We start from the raw sequence: 25,822 nt of genomic DNA, 5'->3' as shown, positions 1-25,822 counted from the left end.
GAAACAGGGTGGCTTGATCATATAAATGGGTCCTCACTCAAGTTTAGACACACCAGAATGACTCCGAAAGCAGAGATCTGAGGGATGGGATTTAGAGAGGATGGGGGTCTGAAGAGGCAGTTCCTCTCACAACAGGGATAGCAGAAATAAAGAGGAAGAAGATGGGAGTGCTCAAGATGTATACTCCCACGGGCAGCAGATCCCAATCTGGATTTAAATGTCTCAAGGTGACTACTTCCAGAAACTCAACTGAAGAAAGTCTTGCAGTACTCTTCTAGCTATAGGGAGAAGCATCTGCACTCTAGAAGAGAAGTGATGATGGATAGGGCCTGTAACAGAGAAGGGGGAAGAACTTCCTAGCTCATGAAGTCTGAGAAAGCTACTGCAGGCATGTCAAATCATCCTGGTCACAATTTGTAAGACACCATCTTATAGCCAAGAAACTCCCATCACAGTGTTAGTAAAAAGAGTCGTCATGAAAAGAAAGCAGGAGCTAGGGCAGTTTCAGAAATATTAGAGTGGTTTTGCAAACATCACTTCTGTCCTTGGACAAACCGTCTAAGGAGAGAGCTGGAAAGATGAACAGGGGTTAACTGCTGCAGCATGGCACTGCTGAAATGCAGAAGATCTTGAGCAGGCAGTGGATGAGTGCTTGGAAAAAAAAAAATCAACCTTGGAGCCCTGGAAGGTGAGGCATCACCTGATGTACTGCCTACTGCTGCCGTAACAGGCTCCAGCTCAGCTGAAAGCCAGCATAGCGTTAACAGACACTGCTGCCCATCTCCCAGTGCTTCCCTGGAGTTCATTCCTTTTCTCTCTTTTATCCTCGTCTTCCTTGTGCTAAAAGGAAAGAAACAAAGAAGTTAAAAACCGGAAAGCTGGACGAGTGCTGAAGCACAGACCTTGTACTTGGAGATTAAAAAGGCACTACAGTTTAAAAAAAGGGAAAGCAAAAAACACTGGAGCCAAGGACAGACCATCACCTAACAGAGGATTTCACCAACAAGCCCATTTTGCCTGGCTGTTTCATGGTAGATGGCACATTTTCATATGTATGAAGGGCAAAGGAAGCCTTAGACTAGAAGGGCAGCAAATACATGGAAAAGCCTCATCAATAACCTTCTAGATAGAAGTCACAGTTCCAGAAGTAAGCGTGCTAGCTAGTGCTCCAGAAGAAACAGTACTTGTAACTGATTAGACTTGATGGGAAGGTGTCATTTACTCAAATGAAAGAGAGCAGAAGAATAAACTAAACATGCATTGAAGGCGTTTGACACTTCAGAATAGTCCTGGTATTCAGACTGCTTACGTTAATTGGAAAGGTTTTTCTAAGCTCAAGGGTCAAGTCTTCTTGCTCTCTGCCTATTTGCCTCCATGCTCACTACATCTATTTTTCCCACCGAATAATCAATAAATGAAAATTATTTTGTTCACCTGTGCAGGACACGCACCAGATAACTGCAGAGGTCAAAGAAAATGACAGATGCAAATTTGATCATTTTCCTGTGTTTAGAAGAGACATCAACTCAAACCAAGTACATTTTATAAGTCCACCAAGATGCTCATTACTACTTCTGTGTTCCTTCCCACACAGTGCTAATGAATTTAGTTCACATACTTAATGCAAATACTCATCTAGCTGATCAATATTTGGGAAATCATCTTGAATCCGCAGCCCTCAGAATAGGCTGAAACTTAATTTCAGTGTTACTTATCTCCTCTTGAGCAGAGAACATACTTCAGGAAATAAGCTACAAAAATAAAATAACTAGGTCACCAAATTAAGATCAATTTATCAAGCCTTTCACGACATTCAGAACTATATAGTTAAAAGATAATTCTGGATTTTAGGTCTAAAGGACTCTAACATGTCTACTTCTTATGTCTTCCAGTATTTTACCTTCCACATGCAAATGAAGTTACAAAAAAAAACCCAATTATAGCCAAAATTAAAAGTATGCTCTGTATTCCATCTGATTTGTGGAAAGAATGTTCCTTTCTCAGCTCCAGAACATACTGCAAGAGTTAAATTTTCCTAAGGACCTGACTTTCAGCTACACTACTCTGACCACTCTTTCCACACCACATTCTGACCACGGACTCCTCTCACGTCTCCTCTGTATCTACTGAAACAGTGAGGCCAATCTCCAAGTCACTTCCTAAACAACTGAAGGTAATTCAGTGAATTTGGCATTAATTTCGAGGTAAAAGAACTCCAATAGAGTACTAGCTCTACTGTATATTCATCTGTTCTCTCCACTTCATTTCAGAAGTATTAAGCCCTTTACTTTCAAAGAAGTGAAATGGAGGGAAGTTAACTACTGCTGTTTACAAGTCTTCTCCATCCAGCCCACTTGGGGTGGGATGTATGCTACTAAACATCGCCTCCAAGTGCAAGTTAAATTCCAGTATCATATTCGCTTTGTAAATGGTGAACACCACAATACAGTGTTCTTCTACTCTAAAGGACTGCAAATTCTCATCTACCACTGGAACAAAGCGGCCACTGTCAAACTAATCTGACAAGATGTGTACCAAATAAATAATCAGAGATCAGTGACTAGTTATCACTGCTTCACAGAGAATTACCACAGTATCCTTCCAAGTCAACAAGGGAATAAACTACCTCTACAAGGTATTTTTTTCCTAAACCCTATTATTACGTAGGCTTTATGCCACAAGGCATGAGTTCACATACTTTCTAAACATTTTTATAAATCTTATCTAACTAATCCCTACATTCTGTAATCCTGTCTATTTAATGTACTCTGAATGGGCAAAAGCTGCTGGAACCAGTAGTATCTCAAAACAGAATGAACTTCCCAAGCACAATCAGCAAACAGGACATCTAATGTGAAAGCAGTTTATGCCCAGATCAGGCTGTTTCACAGCGAGCTATTCTTATCTGCATATGGGCCATATAGCTATTTTCTTCTTCCCAGCAGGAAACATTTTTGGTATGCCCTTTTACAAAATTGCTGGAGCAAACATATATAAAGCACTGGCTGTCTCTGTACATGAAGTTCCTACAGCTCCTAAACATATGTAATTCAACATTTTAAAATGAAACAGGTATTTTACCCCATGTTCACAAAAAAAACCAGCACAATTTTAATATCTCAGCAACTTCCAAGCCTGGTCTTTCAAATTCAGACTATACCATCCAATTGTGTCGTGAACTGTATTACATAAAGGTCTCTTTCCTAAAGAGAAAGACAAGTAGTTGCCTTGCTTCTGCTTTGCATCTTTCATTATGACCTTAGTTTTGTTTCCAGAGCTTTCTGAGTTGCTCTTGATCTCAAGATCGGTACTGCGACTTCCCTCTTACCTACTCTATCAGGGAGCAAGATCTCCCACTGAAATAAAGCTTAGCTCCAAGCAGCAGGCCAATACCAGAAGAGGCTGGCTTACTATATTTAAGTACTGTTTGCTTGCTATTGCACACTCTGTCAGACTCAAAAGCTTCCCTCCTGGAGAGTCTTACTGTTAGGCAACATGATTATACCTGGCTTTCTTCCTTCTTGCCTCCTAGGGTCACCCCCACCATTTGCTCTGCCAATTAACGGCTTCTCCTGAGGATACAGACCTTTTCCACATAAGGCTCTCAGAAAGTCACTGATCCTAGATGTGAGAATTAAAACTGTTTAAAAAAAAAGCTTAAGTCCCAAATTTCATGAAGTGCCAGATAGGAAACCTCAGCACAAAGCATCCCAGACAGAACCACCAGTTCAGCACCATTCACCATCTAGTCCTGGTTAAAATGAAAGGCACACATTTTATTTACAGCAGCACCCCTTGGTACTTGTTTGTAAGCCATTTCTTATACAGGGAACTTGAAAAAAAAAATCTAGTGCAGAGGGATGAAAGATACCAGCTTCACCCTTCATGGGGTTCTGGAGCAGAACAGGTTCACAACGGTGTGCTGGGAGTACTGCCAGAGTACCCACCACTGCAGGCTCAATTTACTGGTATCCATAGAAGTAAGCTGACATTGTGAACACTGCTCACATGGAAGACCATGCCTGCACTCAATGCTGTATCATTTCTGATTCTGCCATTTTGTAGCTTTTGGTTGTCAGATGGACAATCCACTACTAGACAACAGTCAGCCGTTCTCTCCCAACACGTTCTAACACAGATGATACCAATTTGAGTCAACTGTTTCTCTATTCTGCCTTTGAATCATCAATATTTATATTTACAATGCCATGATTATTTCTGAACTGCAATCTTAATCGTGGTCTGTATCAGTCCTGTCATAATGACTTGAAATTAAAATAAAAGACATGAAACTGTATAATCAAGAAGGAATTCAAAAGGAACAATTTAAAACAGAGATGCTTTTTGGGGATAGGAGCAGTGAAGCTCCTTGATTACGCATGCAAAGAACATCAAATTGCACCACATAGCAGGAATATGCAAACTCTTGTCATATGTTAAATGATGCACAGAAATCCTGTATCAATAAATTCTGCTTTACAGTGTGCCAAGTCATTGTAAGGTATGAAAAGATTGAGATCCAAAGATTTTTAGATACTGTTCATTTGAAAATCAAGTGACGTGAATTCCTGTGTAGAATATAGAGAAAAAAAATCTAATTCAGAAGAGCTCAGATCAGATCACAAAACCAATTAAAATTCTTAACAAGCATCTTTCTTCTCCCACCCACAAACCAAGACAACAAGGATGATGTTGGCCAGCAGGGCTTGCGATGCTTCTGACAGATACTACACTGACCGAATCTTTTGCTTCCAAGCATGGGACAGAAGGTCAGGAAATTTGAGAAAATAAATGCTGATGAACTCAAGCCATTCCATTCCCCAGCTTAAGTCAGATTCACTGCTAGCTTTCTTAGAACAAAAGAATAAACGGATTGCATCTGCAAAAATACGCAGTTTAACATCACTTGTAAGCATAGAGCCTCACATCCTTCCAAAACCATAGCGCTTCTCTGTAAAGTCATCATCTAAAGCTGTACTAAAATGTTTATGCCATTTGTGTTGTTTTTTTTTAAACTCAAATTCCTTCTCCTCATTTTTGGAAAGCAGCTGATTAAACCTGAACAACTGGGTTGTTGGACGAAATATGCTGTAGCTATGAAATGGTACAGCAGGGACCAGTTTCACTGTTAATTTAAAACGCTAGAATTAATTAGGTAGTGTAAATGAAGAATTTAATAAGCACACTTTACAACCACAAGTTCTGCTTTTATTAAACACCCCAGCCAAATGAAGGCAACTATCTTCAGTCTGTTTTTCCTTGTCTCACTCCCTTAAAATCTCTGCAGTGAAGAAAAGCATTTTCCTATCACAGCCCCTCCCCCATAATTAAAATTTATGCTTGACTTCCATCTCCTCTTTCAAGTCATTAGCATCTTTTAAAAACGCCACTGTATATCCTGCCTGTTCTGTGAAGCTACCAAACAAAACCCAAGTTTACAATTTTGGTTTTGAATACCAAATTAAAGGCTGTCTTAGAAGCTGTCATTCCTATTCAACTCGGCACGGTGTACTACCAAATTAGCATATATTTTTTAGTAAGGCAACATGGTTGTTTAAACATGTGTCTTTCCAAAACGAGGGGTAACATCACGAATCAATTTCCTTAAAAAAACCCTAGTACTGTTCTAAAAGACCTGCAAAAAGACTCAGAGCAGATGATTATTGCTGACATGTACTCTTTAATTCCCTTAAAACAGCTCAAACCACAAATTCTTTCAACAGGATATTTTACCAGGTTCTGTTTAGCTTTTAACTCCCTGAAAAAATAGCATTTTGAGAGTGTAAACATTATTTCACATTATCTGTGCACCTGCTTTAACAGGACAGGGAGCACAATTAATTGGTTCACATGAAAAAATTCAATCCAGCCTCAGAAATATGTTCAAGATTTTTTTTAATACAGTTTCTCCTGACTAGCTACTTTACATGATTTGGTCTGTGACCTTTTCTATGCCTCTAAAGAAGTGTTAGAACATTTGTTTACCAGCACACATTTAGCTGAGATTTATTAAGAGAAAATTTTGAGCAAACAATGAAAAATTCAGAAGCAGACAAACCCAAACTAATTGTTTCAGACCTCCACCAGTTCAGCGCAAGTAGTTTAAGAAATTAATATTTCTTCTACAATACAGCTTCACTGTCAAATAAATCTACAGTGGCTCTTAATACGGAAAAGCAGCAGAACCCCCCTGAAAGGTCAGTTACTCCTGTAACAGCCTACTGCTTTAGTAACCCTGAATTAATACAAGGGATAAAAATGCACTCTGAAATGTAGTGATGCTGTATCATCACAGGTCTCAAACTCAGGTTAAATTCTATTTTCAAAAACTAACAGCACAGGCTTTGGAGGACAATCCTGGTGGTTTTTCTTTTCCTAACTGAATTTGGTTCAATTAATTTCTACTTGCATCACTTTCTAAAACATGGAGGCTCCTACATCACACTGGGATTGTGTCCTGAAAGCATATATTTTTTTTACAAATAAAAAGGAAAATCTGGCATGAAGTTACTGACTTGAACTATTAATAAGCTTTTTAAAGAAAAAAGTATAGGCAAAAAACTACCCAAGAATATGTCAGTGAGATCACATCTCCAATTTCTCACATCCTCAAATATAGAGACAAAAGCCTGGAGATGAAATAGAACAAGCAGACGAAGTAACAGCTCTCCTTACAAAGGCTGCCAATTCTCTATAAAAACACCACAAAGAATATCTAGAATTCTGAGATTCTATTTCAAGGAAATCCCCATCAATGAGGAATACAGGAGGCAAAAAAGTTACTAAAATACAAGACTTGCCACAGGTAAGATTCAAGCAAGACACTTGTAGATGAGAGTTCGTTATTCACTTGGGTCTCAAGTAACTCGCTGTTCTTTCCCAGATGATTTTCAGACTGCAAAGAAAAAATCTGGGGCTAAACTTGTGTGGTAGTAGGTATCAAGTGTGTCATATTGGGGTACTGGGACAGATAGGCATGTAAGAGCCGAGAACTTGAGCTCTTGGCATGGAAGTTTCTGGAAAGGAGCATATGAGCAAATTGTTTTTCTTTTAAATTGAAAAAGAAGAATAAATAAAAGAAGTCAAGTTGATTTTTCAATCTGTTTTTTTCCATGCCCTGAAGCTGTGTCCCAATCAGAAGATATATTGAAATAGATACATCATGGTCAACGTGCAAACAGAAAGCTCTGCTGGACTACACTTCTGAGGACTTGAGCTGCCCTGGGGCTACTGCCATTTATTATGTGCCTTGCGTTAAACAAGAACATTGCTGTATGTCAGGAAGTAAATAAAAAAGAAACATTGCATGTTTAGAAGCACTAAGCAGATAATCCTAATGCTGCCAATAAAACAGCTGCCAGGCTGTTACAGATGTAGGTATGAAGACTTGTCTTTTCAATTCCTCATTTTGACAGTGCCTCTTTCCAGACGATGCACACTCAAGCTGCCAAGAGCACATCCTTGGGAAGGGACTGGTCCTGTGCTAGAACCCTTTCCTTCCCAAGTCTGCTGCACTTTGTGCTAAACATAACACTGGTGACATGCTGAACAGCAGTGAAGTTTCAGCTGTTCACCACCTACAGTGCGAGCAGACACAACCTATAAAACTAACCCATAAAGCAAACTACATGAAGTCACTGCTCACCCCGCTGTCGTTCTGTCCATCAGGAAATTTCTGGCTGTGGCAGCAAGGATGCAGAGTAAGTGAGGTGCATCAGCACCTACTTACACCTTCTTTAGCAAAAGTGGAGACACCTTTGTCTTCTATGAGGTAAGATCTGTAATTGGAAGCTTTTCTCATCCTGAAGGCACCAATCAACGTGTGTTACTTCATGCAGGAAGAGGTCATTGCAAACTACGGTGTTTTCAGGGAACAAAGCTAAGTTAATTAACCAATAATCACAAGTGTTCAAATGAGATCTGGAGCAGCACCTCCTAACTACACACCACCACCGCTCCAGGAAGCCAGAGATACGGGGCTGTGATGAACACATCGAGCCACTGTGACTCTGAAAGGTTAACATGCAGAAGTTTGATGAAGGTACTATGAAGTCCACAAGAAAAAGCCAGAATAATGAACTGTCGGTTGGCTCAAGCAATTCCGATTCATTTGTACAACTGAGTCAATGTTAATTAGGAAAAAAAAGAATGATGAAAAAAGCCAGGTCATCATCTAAGCTCTGCTGCAAGAAGCTGCTAAAGAAGCATTACATGCATGTACACTGGTAGTTTCTGTGCCACCCCTCAGAGCTATGTGCAGGCTGGAGAACACAAGGCTTCACCTGTAGATCGACAGCCAGTATACATGACTGAAAACTAAAGGTTTAACATCAGAAGAAGCTTGCCATGATACCTGCAGTATTTCTTGTGCAAAGCACTTGCAATACGAGCACTGAAGTTTTGCTGACCTGAAGTGTAAACTGACCCTGACATACAGGAAAGCAAGCAACGCTCAAGAGCTTACCTGTGATTTTGTCTCTCACGAGCTTGCAGGATTCTATTTCACCAATGCTCCCAAAGAGACTCCTGAATTCCTCCTGGGTCATGTTCTGGGGTAAATAGTTGACTATGAGGTTGGTTTTGCTGTCATCTGTGGCAGCCCCCGTCTGCATGGGGGAAGGGCAGTTTCTACTGTTGCTGGAGGGTCCATTGGTTGTATTGGAAGTAGGGCCATTCGACACCTGAGGCTCCATGGTGCTAATTATCTAAATTAAAAAAAGCAAAAGAGAAAAAACTTAGTTTCATAGATATAACTGCTGTTTTTTTAAAGATACTTACAAACGAATGAGTAGGTAGCATTCATGGCCAATTTAGATACTTCAACAAAAGAAACTGGCTTGATTCCTCTGTTATTGTTGCAAAGTAGGTCATGCTAGTCTTTGGCTGTGAGCATACACTAAGATGCAGTTTAAAAAAATCCTTTTTTGTTAATGCAAAGCTGACTTCTGCTTTCATCACACAGCCATTTTCACAAATGTATATTTAAACCACATAAATTTAATTATAATTTAAGGTAATAATCATAATTAAAATTACAGTTCCATTAAATCAGATGAAATAAGTGTATGGCTCTATACGAAAAGGTAAAATATTTTACCTATTTAATAACTGTATCACAAAGTGCAATGACAACAACATTAACCAAGCACAGCCAATCTGCAAAGTGTCGTCATTCGGGCTGCCTTTAGTTAATAAAGGCACTGTGTCCCAAGGCATACCACTTACTGGTTCCAGGGATGACCTATATTCTCCAGTTATATTTTCCACTAACGAACTGACACCTCTTTAAATAATAAAGCCCTGGATTTGCAATCTTCAGAGATACAAAGGTCTTCAGATAAGTTACTGGAAAGGTTTAATCAGAAAGCTTACGCAGCGCAGAATGGAATTTTAACAAGTGGTTCTAACTTGACAAATGAAACTCCAGTTTTTCCACCAAATGGACTCAAGACTTCTCCAAAATGCCAGATAAGAAACTTTTGCTCACACAGACAGGTGACAGCGTCCCTGTTGTCATGAGTGTGCCCAATTGTGTGGTCACAGCTGCCTGCAGGCTACCCACTGGAGAACAGTCTGCAGCAGAGCTGTATAGACATGGATGAACATGAACCTGGGTGCTTCAGGGCTCTGCTGGGACCTGCTGTGCCCAGGGATGGGGCAGGACGCAGCAAGCAGGAGCCATGGGAAGACGAACCGCAGAAAGGGCACAGAAAAGAGCTACCAGCACTGAGCCTCGTGCTCATCTCATCCTGTAATTATTATAATTACTCATGACTTAATTAGCTTTCTTTTTTGAAGCCAGGGAGGTATGTATTGCGACAAATTAGGCTCGTAGTTGGGTTGGGAGGGGGGGCACCAGAACAGAGGAGTATGATCTAAAATTAACTGTGCACCACAGTGGTTAAGTCTCTAAATAGCTTAAGTTCCGGTCAGGTTTTTTGTTTTCAAATTGATACATTTTTGTCTTTCTTTAAAGCTACACTTATTAAGTAATCCTTCTTTTTAATCAATGAAAACAAGTTTTAAATTACTATTGTTTTTGATTACTGTACCCCAGAATACATTACATGGTTTGACAGTTTCCAAATAAAAGGAAACCTTGCTACATTATGCTTAAACAGCAAGGCCTTCAGCCACAAAGTAGAACAGTTTTTGAACGTGAACTCCACAGAAGCTGTGACCTCAGGGCAGCCAGCAGCCTCAGAGCCCCACTGCCCACTTTGGCAGCCACGTGTGCCCAGGCTCCACTGACACCTCGGGCGAGGCAGCACCCACCCATACGTTCAGCAGTGCAGACCTTCCGTTTACCCTGGATTAGCCATACTCTCTTCCCCAATCCGATTTCCGACATGTATTTACTCACACACACTAAGTGCTTCAGACACCACTAAATCTGTTTAGCTCAGAGGTCCAGCTGGAAGATAATCTTTTGATCTCCGCATCTCTAGCCTTACAGCGGGTGCTTGCTCCAATCCTAAGCTTTGCTAATAACCTGCTGCCTGTGCAGGCTCCTTTCACCCTAAGGATAATACAGCAAGCCCAGCACACTCATATATACACACACCATATCAGTCTCAAAGTAAAATCCAGTTGGGGTTTTGCTGTTGTCCCCCCAAGGAGTTGAAGAGAACACAGGCCATCTCAGGCAGAACAAGGCCTGGTCCTGCCACACCAAGCAAAACCATACAGTTAGTCAGGTTCAAACAGAAGATGGCAGCGACACAGACATGGCTAACAGCAGCTCTAAGTTATCTGACTGTATCCTTTCTAACACAGAGGCCACCAGACAAACTGCAGTTTTAGGGACCAGTCCTGGCCCTCCGAAGCCAAGAGGAGCACTGCTGGAGGCTCCAGCTGCAGCAGAAGCAGGCCTTTGGCAAGGCATGCTGACAGTGCTACGTCACCTATTCTTAGCAGCAGCAACAAAAGCTATGTATAGTTCCCCCACGATAAACAGAAACCTCAATCTCTTTAAAAAAACTATTCAACACAATTTGAAGCTGGCTGTGTCCTACTTCCATGTTTTGCAAACTCCATCTAGCTGCACTTGAATCATGCTTACCTTCTACTCCATTCAGTAAATACAGTTTAAGGTATTTAACAAATACAGAACACTAGGAGTAACCTAACCTGCACAGTAAAGTCTGTTCTTGAACAAACACTCCCTCATATAGCGCATCTCCAAATATCTCAGCATAAGCCAGTGTCACCCCAGGCACCAGGGTTTCCTCCTGGTTGCTCTTAGCTCCAAACAGACCTCTTGATTTATCGGTAGTAGGGAAGCATCTATTTTCCTGTTGCCCCTTCAAATTACTACAAAATCACAGATCACTACAAATGGACCTGTACATAAAATTTAGATAACAGAGACAGGTGTTTTATTTACTGCATAATGCTAACTCTGTACAGAGCCATTTCTGCACAGAGGGAGCTAAGTGCCAGAGGAAGCACCCAAAGTTCTCATGGACACAAAGGAGCGTCACTTATTTTACACGTACATACTGATTCACATCATTAGAAAATTAACACTAACAAGAAGTGTAAATCCCAGATCCTTTTCAACACTGTCCTCAACTCTATCTATCAGTGAGAGCATTGATAGTAGTTGACTTAACATTAAGTTGTCAGCACATTATTCTTTGAATAAATGTAGTTATTCTCACGTAAGATTTCAGCATACCATTCACTTTGTCTACAACATGAAGACAGACTTCGAATTCAATGCTTGTATTGCAATATGAGAATTTTTTCAAGTAGATGCTACAGTTTCCTCAGCAAATAGTTCATTCTCATTATGTTGTAGTTACTGCTGCTAACATTAATTAATGTTAGTACTTTTTATAAAATCCTGAAGAAGTATGAAAGGAGGTTATGAATTTATCTTTAGCTCATGAAGGGCTCACCTGGATATCAACAAATGTGGAAAATCCAGAGACTGCATATAGAGATTTTTTGAAACATGAAACATACTGTAATTCCTTAAAGATCAGCGCTATACCTCCTTACACGCTACTTAAAACTAGCAACATCTTCATTGTTCTGCAGCCCCTCTGTAACCTACTTTAGCTGAAATCTCACCAACACAACCACCGTGCGTGCTAATGTGTTCGTGCTACCGGTACAGAACAACAGCTTTTTGCTCCTCTCTCATTCATTTTCTTTTGCCACGCTATCAGTACTGCAGCATTTTCTATATACAGATGAACAAATAACCAAAGAAAAAGTAAACTGCAGTTACTATTTTAATACATTAGTAATCTAAGCCCCAATACTTTGAATGTTTCATGTTAGTAACATTCAAAACCAAAATTCTGTGACTGCAACTGTGGGTTTTTTTTTTTTTTAAGTTAAAAAAGGCAACTCATACCTCACATTCTAGGTACATTTCAGACTGCTGCTTTTAAGAATTGCTTCTTCGTGTACTACTTTTCTCAGTATGGCAATGCATCAGCCAAGCACCAGGTATTTCAGTTTGACAGATTTCACAAAGGAAAGCTTGCTGCTCAGGAATTCAGCATCAGCCTTGCCTGTATTCTGCAATACACTGCTTACCAAAAGGCTTCGTACAACCCCTCCTACAAGATATCAGCAACAAATGCACATTACAGCAATCCCTACGTTGCAAACTATGTTTCAGAAATACTTCTGTCATATCTCCACATACATTTTCTCCAATTAATTCAATTAATTTAGTGCTGCTGAATTATTAGTGCCAACAATAATGCAAAGAATACCTGTATGTATAAACAAAGTGATTACAAAGCTTAAACAAGCCACAATGACTGGCATTTATCTTCAGTTGCTATTACAGTAAGTGTGTAACATCCATCTACCATTACAAAGCACAGTTAATGAATCATTTAGAAAACTACCCACAGACTGAATTAAGACAGGCTTATCTTCCCATTGCATGCATAAACAATAGCCAATGGCTCCATAAATGTAAATATACATGTTTTATATTTACAAGATTTGCTCTCAGTAGACTGAAAGAGGTCTGTCTGTTGGACTGAAAGACTGTCACAGACATACACTGCGAGGAGTGTGTGCTCAGCAAATAATTGAACACTCATTCTTGTTATCCAAGTTACATAAGCTCTGCTGCCCATTTTTCACAATAAAGGGAAATTAATTTTAGATGCAGAAAAAAATAGAGTATCAATTAACAAACTTAAAAATAAGCATATGTACAGGCACTGAAGTGTTTTAAACATACCACAATCTCTTCCTTAAGAAGAGCCTGAATAAAATTCTAAGAACTCCAAAGGATTCATGTGGACAGCTCCATTTTGAAGACTCAGAAGTCAGAAATGTTATCTATAAATAAACTGTTCACAGCACCTAAATGCCAAGAAAAATGATGATGGTAAATTACACCTCATGAAGAATTCATGAGGTCTAATTTTATTTTATTTCTAACTGTTCATTAATGAACAAACTCAGAACATTCTCTCATAAAAAAGAACTTAAATAATGCAAAGCTCTTACTTCATCTAAAAAAGCTCTTTAATTAGCATAGCAAGTTGTTTGCTTTTACATGGGAAAACAAATGGTGCCATGGCAGAGGTCCCACAGCCATCTCCTGAATAAGATGACAAAAGGAAAAACAAACAGAACCTCTTAAACAAAATAGAGTCACAATGGTTTTCTTTCTATAGAAAGAAACAGGTTTTTAAACTCCCAGCATCTCTCTTCCTCTGAAAGCAAGGAAGTCAGCATGGCACACCAGCCTCGGTCCCACAAGAACTGGCCCACAGGTTGAAAAGCCCAATTTGCAGGAGCTGCCTGAGCAGCCCAGCCACAGGCCTTTCACTGACCCCCACTAACAGGAACCACCATGCCAAAGCCAGAAGGGTCCCTTCAGAGGCACTGAGGAAAACAAGGAGCTTTAAGACCTGGCCCCTCAGCCCTCAACCAGCACTGTATGCCCCTACTCCAATTTCATGCTGCTCCTTCTACTCACTTCAGTGGCATTAAGCACAAATCTACATTTTGGCTGAATTTTGCTGGATCATAAAAATCAGGACAAATCTTGTCTTCCTCTCACTGGAATGTTTAAAAAAAAATAAGCCAGAGCTCCAGCAGCACAGGCAATAGGCACACCTCTCCTCAGGGGCATACTGTGTGTGCTTCCGTCAGCGGTGACCTTTGGAGAGGCACCGAGTCTACACTAGAGCTGCACAGAGCTTCTTCTCTACAGCACAACTGTCAGATTTCACTGTCAATTACATTTTTATTAAAGCTTATGTACCACACAACTAGACTTTGCTATTATTTACTTAATAAATACATCGTGAACCTGAAATAAAGGAGGAAAACTAAGCTTTTGAGCATATCTGCCTGGAGACAAATCCAATATCCCAGAAATTTTCCTTCTAAACCCTCCATATTTTGCCTTACTCCCCACTGACCTACATACTCTTACAGGTGCTCTTCCCCTCCCTTCTGGAGGAAGGGATACTTGAGCCATACCTGTTTTTAAGGCAAAGTCTCAGTTAAAGATGAGCAGTCGCTGCTGATGATAGCAAAGCTACAGTCTTACTGCTCTGTTTCAGTGTGCACTGGACTCAAGTTAAAATGGTGTCCAAACATTTTCATGAAGTTCGTTTACCAGGTGCCACAATAATTGCACAGAGAAGATAACCCCAGCAGAGAAGATAAATGCATTCACTTTAAGAGACTAATTCTGTTCAAACAAGAAAGTTATTTTCATAGCTCAACTTGTCTTGATCTAGTTCATTACAGGCTGTTGTGCGATGATGCCAAAACAAAACAACCTGCCCCCAATTTGCAGCACAATGAACATACAGTTTATTGGCAACATGACTTACCACAGTAATGCCTGAAGGACAGAACTAATACCAGCATCAAGTTATGCCGGATACTGTCAGGGTAGGGTCTGTTGCTGCACCAACACAGTAACAAATGTTTGTTTTTATTTCAAATTTTGCAGAAGGGGCAAAGCAAAATAAACCAAACGAAAGTACCTTAGCAGACTGCTGTAGACACATGGTAAGCTATGACATCTCTAGAAGGGTAACTGTATCCTTGAACCCAGCCTAGTCATAGGGTTACCCTTCCCTACAAAACTGGAACAAGGTAAAACAGCATTATGATGTGCCAACTCATGATTAATCTGAACCTCACAAAGGGGTAAATACTTTCTGTTCCCACAAAGTATGGGATTTACAGGTTTACATTTGATTTCCATAACAGAAAAGACTGAGCAGAAGAAAAAAGGCAAGACACTCAAGTAAGCTGGATCCATTTCAACATCAAGGTCTGAGTAGAGAAAGCCATCCTCAGAGCAACACATTCAATAACCACAAAACAGGTAGTAAAAAAACGCAAGTGCACTAGATCACAAACTTCATGTGGCTTCTTATTCTCACTGCAAGTACTCTGAGGTTGGGAAACAGGACTGGGAAGCACTACAATTAGGGTCCTGTAGTTAAGCACTCCTCAAACCAACTGGAAGCATGCATGGGCAATCAACCCCATGCACAGGGATTTCCATGAAGCACAATAAAGCACACACTTGTAAGGACACTGTCAGAAGCAGAGCATGGAAACATCATATGTATTACCTCAAACCACAGTAACTGCGGTTCTTTATTAACTTCTACCAGGCTTAATTTCCATCACAGTTAGCAGATCCTTCACTTTCTGAGATGACTATGGAGAAGTTAGGCATCTTGGAAACTTCAGCAGAGTTTGGTCCTATTCTTCAGTGCTCTCCAAGCATCAAGCAAAGGCCTACAGCAATATGCCAAACAGCCCTGGAGTGCCCAAGCAGCTGGACTTGAACATTTTAAGTCCCTTCTGCCTGAAACATTCCATCAGCATGAGGGATACAAAAAACTAAGGTCACAGGCAGCATCAGAAATGTTACCTACTACTCCTGCCTGAGGGTAACTCTTTGAAGAAAACCAACTTCTAGGAAGTGAGCTGGTTATAGTTTAGAGTTGTTTCGCTAGAATTTGCTTAGAATTGTTTCTGACATTGAACTTCATTTACATATAAAGATATAAAAGAATCCAGCCTTGATTTCATGGTATTCAACCACAGCTCTAGAACGCAGCATTAGAGGTAGCAATCAGAAAATGCCAGGAGAGGAAAATGGATGCGTCTTGGGTCAGCTTGGTAAGTTCTACTACAGTTCAGCTTAGAATACCTTATAGTTCCTTGCATGCCACACATCATGGCCCTGAACAAGAGGTCATGGCAAGGAGCAGGCCTACCTATGTGCCAAGAACAAGGCCCACTGTGCCCCTGGGGCAGCCTCTGCCAGAAGGCCCAGACATTTCTGCAACCCAAGCAGAGAAAGCATGGTCAGACACCGCCTTTTGAAAGAACACCATTTCAACCATCCTGCTGCCTCTGCCAAACTCATATTGGACAGCTCCATTCCTAAAAATCTCACAAGGGTTTACTTTATTTATTTAATCAATCTGTACTGCTCCTTATTCCCTCCTGGCTTCTTCAGAAATCAGGATCTACTACTTGCTCTTTCAAGATGCATATGAAGGCTGAAGGAGTCTGAAAAACAAACAATTTCAGCAGAAAGATGACATCTTTCTCTGATTGATGCTCCAAGCCAAAATCTGATGAAAGCATCTTTTTTGCAACGGATAACATTTTATTAGACTGATGACACAAAGGCAGGAAAGAAGTCTCCCACGAACTGCCTCAGCCTCGAAAAGGAGATGGAGACTAGGAAAACTGTATTTAAAGATCTGCCTCTGCAGGGTGACAAAACCAAAAAAAACAGCGAGTATGAGACAGACCCTGAAAGACTGGCGAGGTTCTCAAAAGCCTGGATACTACATAGTGCTAATAATACAAAAGAATGCTGGGTTCAAACAACTGAAACATCTCTTTAAGTGTAAAGGAAACACAACCTAAGAATACAAAAATGAAATGTATTTAAGAATATCTTCCCATAGTTTTAGTGACTTCCTGAATTCTATTCTTAGCTCAGTTGTTTCCTAATCACTGCCTACTTAACTGACTACATTACTGTGTCATATATTACTACCTTACGTTAGAATTATATTACTGATGTCAGAATACCTATGTCCCACCATGTAGTTAAGCAGATTTCCACAGGTATACATATTAGTGCAATAAGCAGACAGCTGCAAGTCTTCATTTGCTGTAGACCTGTCACAATTCCACCCTCTTTCCCTTTAAAGAATACCTAGAATTATTTGAAACCTATGAATTTAGGTAGTGAGAACTGTATGACAAGCCATGCTGTAAAACTGCTATGGAGCAAGATGGAAAAAACCTGAAGTCTACTTACCAGCAGCTAAAGCAAAAGGCAGGCCAGAGCAGGCTCTTCCTGAAGCCCAAGGACATCCAACCCCCCACCTATTATTACTATCAAAGTTCTAGAAGCAAAAGCTATGATTTCCAAAAGCCTCTACGTGATTTAAGGTTCATTATTGTCCACTGCAATAAGATTTCAGCTCCTAAGCCATTTGTTCTCTTTAGAAAGTGTTACCTGTGTTTTTCAGGCAATGATTATGTAGAAATTCATAGCTTAGCAAAACACACTACAACAAACGTATTTCAGGCTCTGTCCTCAACAGGACCTTAATGAAGACACTAATAAATGCAATTCAGAAGCACTAATCAATGTTTACATCTCGACTGCTGCCAACAGCACCTCTATGGATACTACTGCTCACAAACTCAAGACATACCCTAAGACTGGACATGGGCAACACTGGAATTTCCATTTCCCTCATTAGAAGTGTTAGCTTATTGCAGAGTAACAGCACTTTTCCCTGTCCAGTCTTGAACTGAATTAGACTAGTAATGAACAAAAATTTACAGATTTTCTGTAATTAACCTCTAATTCTACTGCCCTGTAGCACACCATTATTACTTATAGGAATAATACTTCCACAAAAAAAAAAATAGGGATTCTTGCTTCTACAAGGTGCAATGGTAGGAAAAGTAAAAGTGAATCACCCTGGAGTAGTATGACCATATGAGATAGCAATGGACACAAGGAGAAAAATTAAGTTGAGGATTTGAGAAATCCCCGGTGCTAAGTGATAAGAACTGATCTTCTAGGATATGGAGGGAGCTGCTTACTCTGATGCTGTCACAAGTAAAGTATCTACAAAACTGCTTAAACAAAGTTACGTAAAGCACTGTATGGAACAAATATCTCAATAATACAGAAAGATCTCATGCAAAAAAAAACACCTATGCTGAGATCAAAGACCATTACTCACAGATTAATAGCATACTATTCAACCGATGAAGGACAAAATATCAAGTACGTGTGTGTTTATCACAGGTCCAACTAAAAGATCCTGCTAGCTTATCCCTGGCGAACTCTAATACAGTCTATACTAAATAAGGGAAACAGGCCCCAGGCCAAACCAAACATCTTCCTTATTCAAATTACTAGGATGCTTCCTGAAGTTCCTAAATAAACTCATTAACTAAATTCTTATTCAAATAAATGAACATACCCTGAACATTCAGACAGCTTTTGAAACTCCTCCTAAGATAAAGGAGGGAGCCCATGGAAAAAGTAGCCATTAACAACATTAAAAAAAACAACTAATACTCCCGTCAGGTGCAGATGCATGAAGACAACAGGTCCCAGGCCACCTGCAGAGCCCAACCTCAAACCCCTTAGAATGCCTTTTGCTTAGATGTCAATAGGCAACCGTTGAGAAAGTAGAAGCATTAGCTATTATTAGGCAGAACTGTCCTAAAAACCCCAAACAGTGACAAACAGCTTACATAGGTACTTAAGAATTGAAGGAAGAAAAAAAGAAAAATGCTAATACCTTTTCTGTTGAATAGCCTTTCCTTACAAGGCTCAACAGTCTAGACTCAAAGCTTCTTTAGAGCAGGAGCCAGTCCATCAGTGTTTCACCTCAAACAAGAACTCTGCCATTGTCTCGAGGTGACCTTGGGTCATTATTAAAGCTAAAAAAAAGTCCTCTAAGCATCTCTGGTTGCTGGGGCATTCAGCCTAGTCACTCTGCGGTGGGAACATCTTCCTACAGCACCCACGAGGACCAGGTACAGCTGTAAAGCTCCTTGATAGCCAAAGATCATCACACGAACGCTTGTTTTTTTTTTTTTTATAAGTAGCAAGGACTAATCATCGAAATTAAACTCAATTTCTATCCCAATGAGCATCTACATTTATGAACACTTCTTTCAGTAGCTGAGTAATGACAAGCAGAGACAATAAAAAAGGAGTCTAAAAATACACTACTCTTTTTCCTGGATTAGTGTGTCTACAGTTAAATATAAACTGTGCTCTATAAATTATCAAACACAATGTCAAATTCTGAAGTGTACTCCGGAATCTCTCACAGAGCACACGAAACAGAAAATGATAATTTTGTCCTGGCCCACTTAGTCTAGAGAACAATATGCTACCGTGCTGGATCACCGAGGCCCTTCCATCCCTGGACACACTGAAAATGGCCACAATCACCACAGCAGTTGCGTATTGCATTTTTTAGGGCCCTCTGCATCAAGCAAAGAGATGAATTCCCTGAACAGCTGCTCTTACAGGAAGGAAATCAAACTGCAATATTGCCACAGAATAGCTGGCACATGCATATTAGGAAGAATTTCCAGCATTCACGCTTTCTGCTAAAAATCAACTTCCCCCTACTCATCTACTGCCAGTAACTTCATTTGGAACAAAGATATGCAGGGAACACTATTAGAACTATTTTTATTTAAGGAATACTTGTTTACGTGCATTATTACTTCTACAGCATTGTGACAGTGCCTTCTGCTCTGCAGAAATGAAAAGGGACAAGCATGCCCACAAGCCTCAGCCTCTTCTAAAAGCACATGCTAGAAGGAAGCCACTGGCCACCACCGGAATACCAAGGTCCACCAGCAGGAGAAGGTGAAGCCAAGGACAGCAACTTAGAGCTGCGCTTATCTTCTCATTAAGTACCCCCAAATCTCTCTAATTCCAAGTGAAGAATGCGTTCACACCTCACTACAAAGCAGTGGCTTAAACATGGGTTAACCCTGTAGGGTTGTGTATTTTGTATTATCTAATACAGAACTGCAGTAGACTAGGGGAGGCCACATGGCAGCTCCATAGTGCTGAGGAAAGGCCTGGCCTCCTCTCCACGTACCCGCATTTGATTCACACCAGAAGGCCTCCAATATTTGGCCCAATTCACCATAAACTCTCAAACCCAAACTACTATAAACAGATCAGCTTCCACACATCATAATGAACATTTAAATTCTAACTGATCTACATTAAACAAAGATCCCCTATGCAAAGTCTTCCAATAACACTCACCTAATGATAACAACTCTCAAGTCACAAATACCAGTTTTCCTTCTAACAGCAGCAGAAAAACGCAGACTTACGGCAACTGTACTCATCTGCCCCAACAGAGATAACATAACAGTCAGCTCCTGGAATTCCACATTCTCAATGGGCCACTGTGCACAACATTATGGGATGAGTCAGATCCATCTTAAATTATAAATTGTGAGTATTGTTGTCTTTGCCAGTTTTCAAGTATGCAATAATGAAAAATTCATAAGGGGAGGAAAGAAAAAAGGACAAGCTTCCTTCATCCCTCATGTACCTACAAAAGCTTTTAAGCAGCACTCAACCAGGGAGAGAATACAGAGAAGTCATCAGCTCCTCCAACCAGGCTCGCACGCAATCACAGGCCTAAACACAGTGCAGTGACCTTCCATCTTTTTTCCAGCTGCATATGGAGGTCAGATGGGACCACATCCTCACCAGCCATCCCTGAGGCAGCAATAACTGAAAGGGAGAGAACTTAGTGGCCACCTGACAGCTCTGCAAACACTCCAGACTGGAGCAACTGAATCCAAAGAGCTTTGCTACTGGAAGGGCTCCAGTGGTACCAGTGCCCTCCACCAACGCTGAAAGTCACCAACATAGACAGAAATGCATTATGCAGGGAACATTCCTGAAGCACTGAATTAGACAGCAACTTTCATTTGCATCTGCCCTTAAACAGATCATCGTGCTGCACCTCCATGACTTCTGTAAGCTCAGAAGTCAAATACTCTACAAGCCCCAATCCTGAAAAGTACTGATGCATGATCTCACACTGGGGAAAACACATCAACTGTAAGATATGAGATATTTTATAGCAATAGAAATGAATTTAGTATTAAAAAAATAAATGAATGTAGGGAAAATTATTTGAGACTTCAAGGACGCATAAATCTCCATCACATCCCCATCACTGACGCAACTGCATGTGCCTTAGCAACAAAAGCTTACTACAGAATCTTATATACACATCACAACTCTAAATATCAAAGCCAGGCTTGTCTTTCATCGTGTAACTAACCCAAATCCAGAAAGGACACGAAGGTCTAGTTTTTTTTTTTTAAATACTTTCTACCTTAAAATAAGGGGTTTTTTTTCCTTGACTTCTACAGATTTTCTTCATTGAGGAGTCATCAAATACCATGCAATCAAAGGTAGAACAATAAGTACAAGATGCTCAGCCCCCTCCTCTACTTTATCGGGTCCTAAAGAAGCATTAATTCATTAGGTGACCCAGTACGATTAGGGAAAACATGGATTGTCATTGCCACAAATAAAGATAAGAATGAACACATTAACACCAATTTATGCAAGCAATGTAACTGCTACCAATAAAACAGTAGTAGGTAGTTGAAAAAAATAAACCGCATTCCTATTGTATCTCATCTGAAAGCACCTGATTTCTAACAGTGATGTTCCACCACTATTACAGACTGTCAGAATACTCAAAATAAGTAAACAAACGAAAGGTCTCAGCTTCACTGTCCCAAGCTATCACCCAAAATTGGTTATAATTAAAGGCATCAACAAAATAAGTAACAAACCTGCAAAGTCAAGGCTCTGAGAAATTAATGGGCATCACACCACTGCACCAGCTCAGATCTATCACTCATTATCTCCCCAACTAGAACAGCGCAGTTGCACGTATTTGAGCCTCGTTCTTCCCTCCAAGCTTTTCCTTCCTTTTCTAAACAGTTAATTTTAGACAATCACTGCCTCTGACACATTGAGACCTTCTCTCTCCTTTCTTCTTCTTACTGTATATCTAGTGACCTACAAAAGCCCCCCGTACCTAAAATATTACGATATTTTACAAAGATGGAACATTTGAAAGAGGAAAAAAGAGCAAGCAAGGAAATTCATTTGAACGCCCACTTCTCCAACATCTTCACTTGACAGTATCTCAAACGTTTAAATGCGCTCAAATGTTACATCTAAATCCATATTAAACAGTGATTTTACTACAACTAAATCTATTTTACTTATTGAACTGTAAACATTACCTTGCTCTTTCCTTTACTACAGAGTTCTGCAAAAACATGTCCTGCTTGTGGAGCTACTTGGTAGTCCTACGCTTTTGATAACCAGATGTTTGCACAAACAATTCAAGAGTATACCTTACAGAAACAGCCTTTCCATTTTCACCCCAATCCCAGCACTTCCTTTAGCATCCATTTAAATGGCATAGAAAGACACATGCATAAACTCACATAAAAGACATGCATGCTCATCTCTTCTTCCGTCCTGCCTGGAAAGGAGAGAATTGCAATGGGGGAAGGGTGCCTTTCCAGAGATAAGCAAATGTTGCAAAATCTGGCCTACCATTTACAAAGGCACCATGGTTTTTATCATCGCCTCACTTGCAAAGAAAACTTTGCGCCCACTTCTCCCCCAAAACCCCAATGACATTGAAAAAATACTGCATTGCAGTATTTGCCAGTGCATCCAAGTGTATCCAGTCAGCTGTCCCACTGACAAACAAATGTACATTTTAATGTGTCCAGGCATGTAAATTAGTTGTCTAGCAGACGCAGATTGCCAAAACAGACGAGTAGATTTGTCAAGTTATCTGCATCTCGATCACTATAACATCCTCTGCCACTGCCCATTTCTTGCTTGGAGTGCCTGCTGAAATATTTTGAAAGTGCAAGTTCCTCAAGACACCAAATTCCCCTGCCAGAATGTGGGATGCAATCAGAGTTTATTTCTCCCGAAAAATCACGGGGAGCCGAGAGGCTGTAGGTTATGTACCACCACAACGACAATCGCTCGCAGAAGATAACCCGCATTTAATTAATACCCTCACAGCATTTCAAGTAGGAAGGTTGGTGAAGAAGTCACCGTAACCTAAAAGATGTTTCCAAAAATTAATATATGGAAGATTAACGCAACCGGATTTTCTTTCAATAGAGTCAAAATATTTATCAGGAGCAAATAAAGACGAGGAAGACTATTCCAAACCCATTCAAGTGGGATTTTTAAGTACACCCCTTCTACTTCATTGTAACCATCCTTTGTCACAACAGCTCGGGCTCACTTTGGGAGCTCAAAAAGGAAAAAAATTAATAAAGAAGAAAGCAGAGGAGGCAAGCAAGCCAGACAACAGCAGAGACATCTGTGTCTAACATGGGAACTTGATTAGTGAAGTACATGGAGACAGGATTTAAACGGATGGACAGGATTCACACTGCATCAAAACCCAATTCTGAATTTCTTCCTTTCTGACTGGTGTTCACCAAGACAGCAGTGGTTTTATTTTTCATTTTTATATATGCCCAAACACAGCTGCAATTTCTCCACCTTTCCATTTACACAGGAAGAGGTTTTATGTTTTCATCTTTCTATAGTAATTCCGAGCAATTTCACTATTAATTTCACTAACCTCACAGCTATTTTCCTATATGAAGATCTACAGTGTGATCCCTTACATGCAGAAAGAACGCCACTATGTGCAGGCTGTATTCATTAATATCATCTTAAAACAAAGAAAAGAGGAAGACTGAGGCAGGAACACGTGCGCCATAAGACAAGGACTACATTTTTTAAATCTTTGTAGAAATACCAAACTGAACAAAAAATGAAAATGTAAGTGCTAGCTGATAGCTCTTAAACAATGCAGCTGTGTATAATAAAGGCACCCTTATTTATTGGCGTGACTAAGTTAACAGATTTAGAACACAGCATCTCTGTTTCAGATGGAAGAAAAATCATTTTACTCACACATACAACTATAATACTTGTCAGAACACATCTCTGCACACAGACACGCTGTAAAATACACAATTTTACACATGCACACACACCCTCAAGATTTTTCCCCTTTACACTGTAAAGCAGCGCAGCTTTCAGAGGGCCATTCAGCCACTTCTTTACAGAAAGGACTGCAGCAGAAGCAGTACTAAAAACAAAGCAAATCAGAAGGGGGATTTGATTTCTTTTTATTCCTACTGAAATCGAGCACCAATGTCCCTGCTCCGATTTGCATCTGAAGTAATCGTGCACGAGAGAAAAGGAAGAAAGTACAAAATAATCTGAAAATGAAGGTAGAAATAAAGGCGTGTTCCGTATCTGTGCTCCGCTCCTCTTGTGCCTCCTGATGTGCGATAGATGAGCATGTGCTGGGCAACCACATTCTGCTATCTTTTACACTACCGTCTATCGCTCGGCAGCCCGCTACGCCGTTTAACGCTCCAGCACCAACAGCCTCGCTTAAAGACGCACTTCGCTATTGCACATTGTTTGCCACCACAATGAGAGCCCATCACCACCAGCAGATTATTCAGCTGCAGTTCACAAAGTAAAGTTGCCACGCGCAGCCTGCCATTGGAAGTGGCACTGCTACAGCAGATGGAGAATAGACGGTGGCTAAAGGTGGGGCTGGAGACGGGGAGGAAAATAATCCCATTATTTTCGTAAATTCTGCTCAGCGCATGAACTGTAGGATCTGGTGAACTCCCCTGAACTGATTATTCTGCCATATAACCATCTGATTTTGTAAAAATACCAATATCACTTAACACAAAATCACCGCTTAGGGTAAATTCATTCTACCTACTGTTCTCATAGGGACATTTGCTGGAAAATTCTAAGAAATGATTTGCAGAAGCTATCAGCTGTGGGAGTTCACTATTATACCTCTGTCAACTTCATTCAATATAATTTACATTTTTTTTATACTGCCTCGCAGGATTCCTTGCCATTTTTTGCACGTACAATTTCACAGCAGGGAGGGGGGAAAAAAAAAAGAGAGGGGGGAAAAAAAAGATAACCCTCTTTTGCAAAGGAGAAAGAACAGATGCTTAAAAACAGATTTCTAGAAATCACTGTAAGCCTGAGCCAGAAATGTAATTAACACCTATTTATAAAGAATAATTAAAGTTGTGACTGCCACAAAGAATAGCACAGATAATCGAGGTAGCCCCTGCTTTTTTCTTTTTTTAAGATTTTTTTTTTTTTTACACTGTTTGCAGTATTCCCACATGATTGCCACCTGCTCCCCCACTCAGCTTCCCCTCTGCTCGTTTCCCCGGCAACCTTTCATTGGCTTTTCCTCCCAGCTATCGCTTTCAGTTCGGCTGCTCAGTCTAATCTTATTTGTTTTACACCCATCAAAACAAGCAGGCAGACAAAGGCAATCCTGTAAGAAAGGGAAAAGACCGCCGCTTTGTTTCCCCGGCCGCGCTCCGTGGCGGCGGCGAGGGGACCGGGCGGGGGTGCATTGTGCGCGGCCCCCCGCCCCCGGGATGCGATCGTGCCATTTTGCACAAGGCGAGCACAAAAGGGGAGAGCGCGGCTCGGGTCCCTCGGCTGCCAGCGCGGGCTAAAAATAGAATTACTATCCGCGCACAGAAATATGGCTTTTCCCTTCTCCTCGGTATGGAGGAAGAATAAAAAAAAAAGGATGCAAAAAGCGCACAGACCGCGGCCCCCGGCCCCGCGCAGCCCCGCACTACCTGACTCCCCGCGCACGGCCCCACGCGGGGCCACCCG

General features: G+C 40.6%; 1 protein-coding gene across 23 annotated transcripts in view; it reads right to left on the bottom strand.

The window, feature by feature from the left end:
* The window catches only part of ELAVL4 (ELAV like RNA binding protein 4), a 75,658-nt gene that overhangs the window by 32,495 nt on the left and 17,341 nt on the right, over window positions 1–25,822 (bottom strand). For 19 of the 23 annotated variants that reach the window (XM_015290954.4, XM_015290956.4, XM_025152754.3 and 16 more), the window contains exon 2: window positions 8,465–8,705. In XM_015290954.4, coding sequence (XP_015146440.1) covers window positions 8,465–8,705 — 241 coding nt within the window. The other 4 variants (XM_040704494.2, XM_040704496.2, XM_040704497.1 and 1 more) reach the window with 4 other exon arrangements.

The sequence above is a fragment of the Gallus gallus genome, chromosome 8 (assembly GCF_016699485.2).
Source record: "Gallus gallus isolate bGalGal1 chromosome 8, bGalGal1.mat.broiler.GRCg7b, whole genome shotgun sequence".
Lineage (NCBI taxonomy): Eukaryota > Metazoa > Chordata > Aves > Galliformes > Phasianidae > Gallus > Gallus gallus.
Note: the sequence above shows the minus strand (reverse complement) of the source record. Positions and strands in the feature narration are given on the sequence as shown.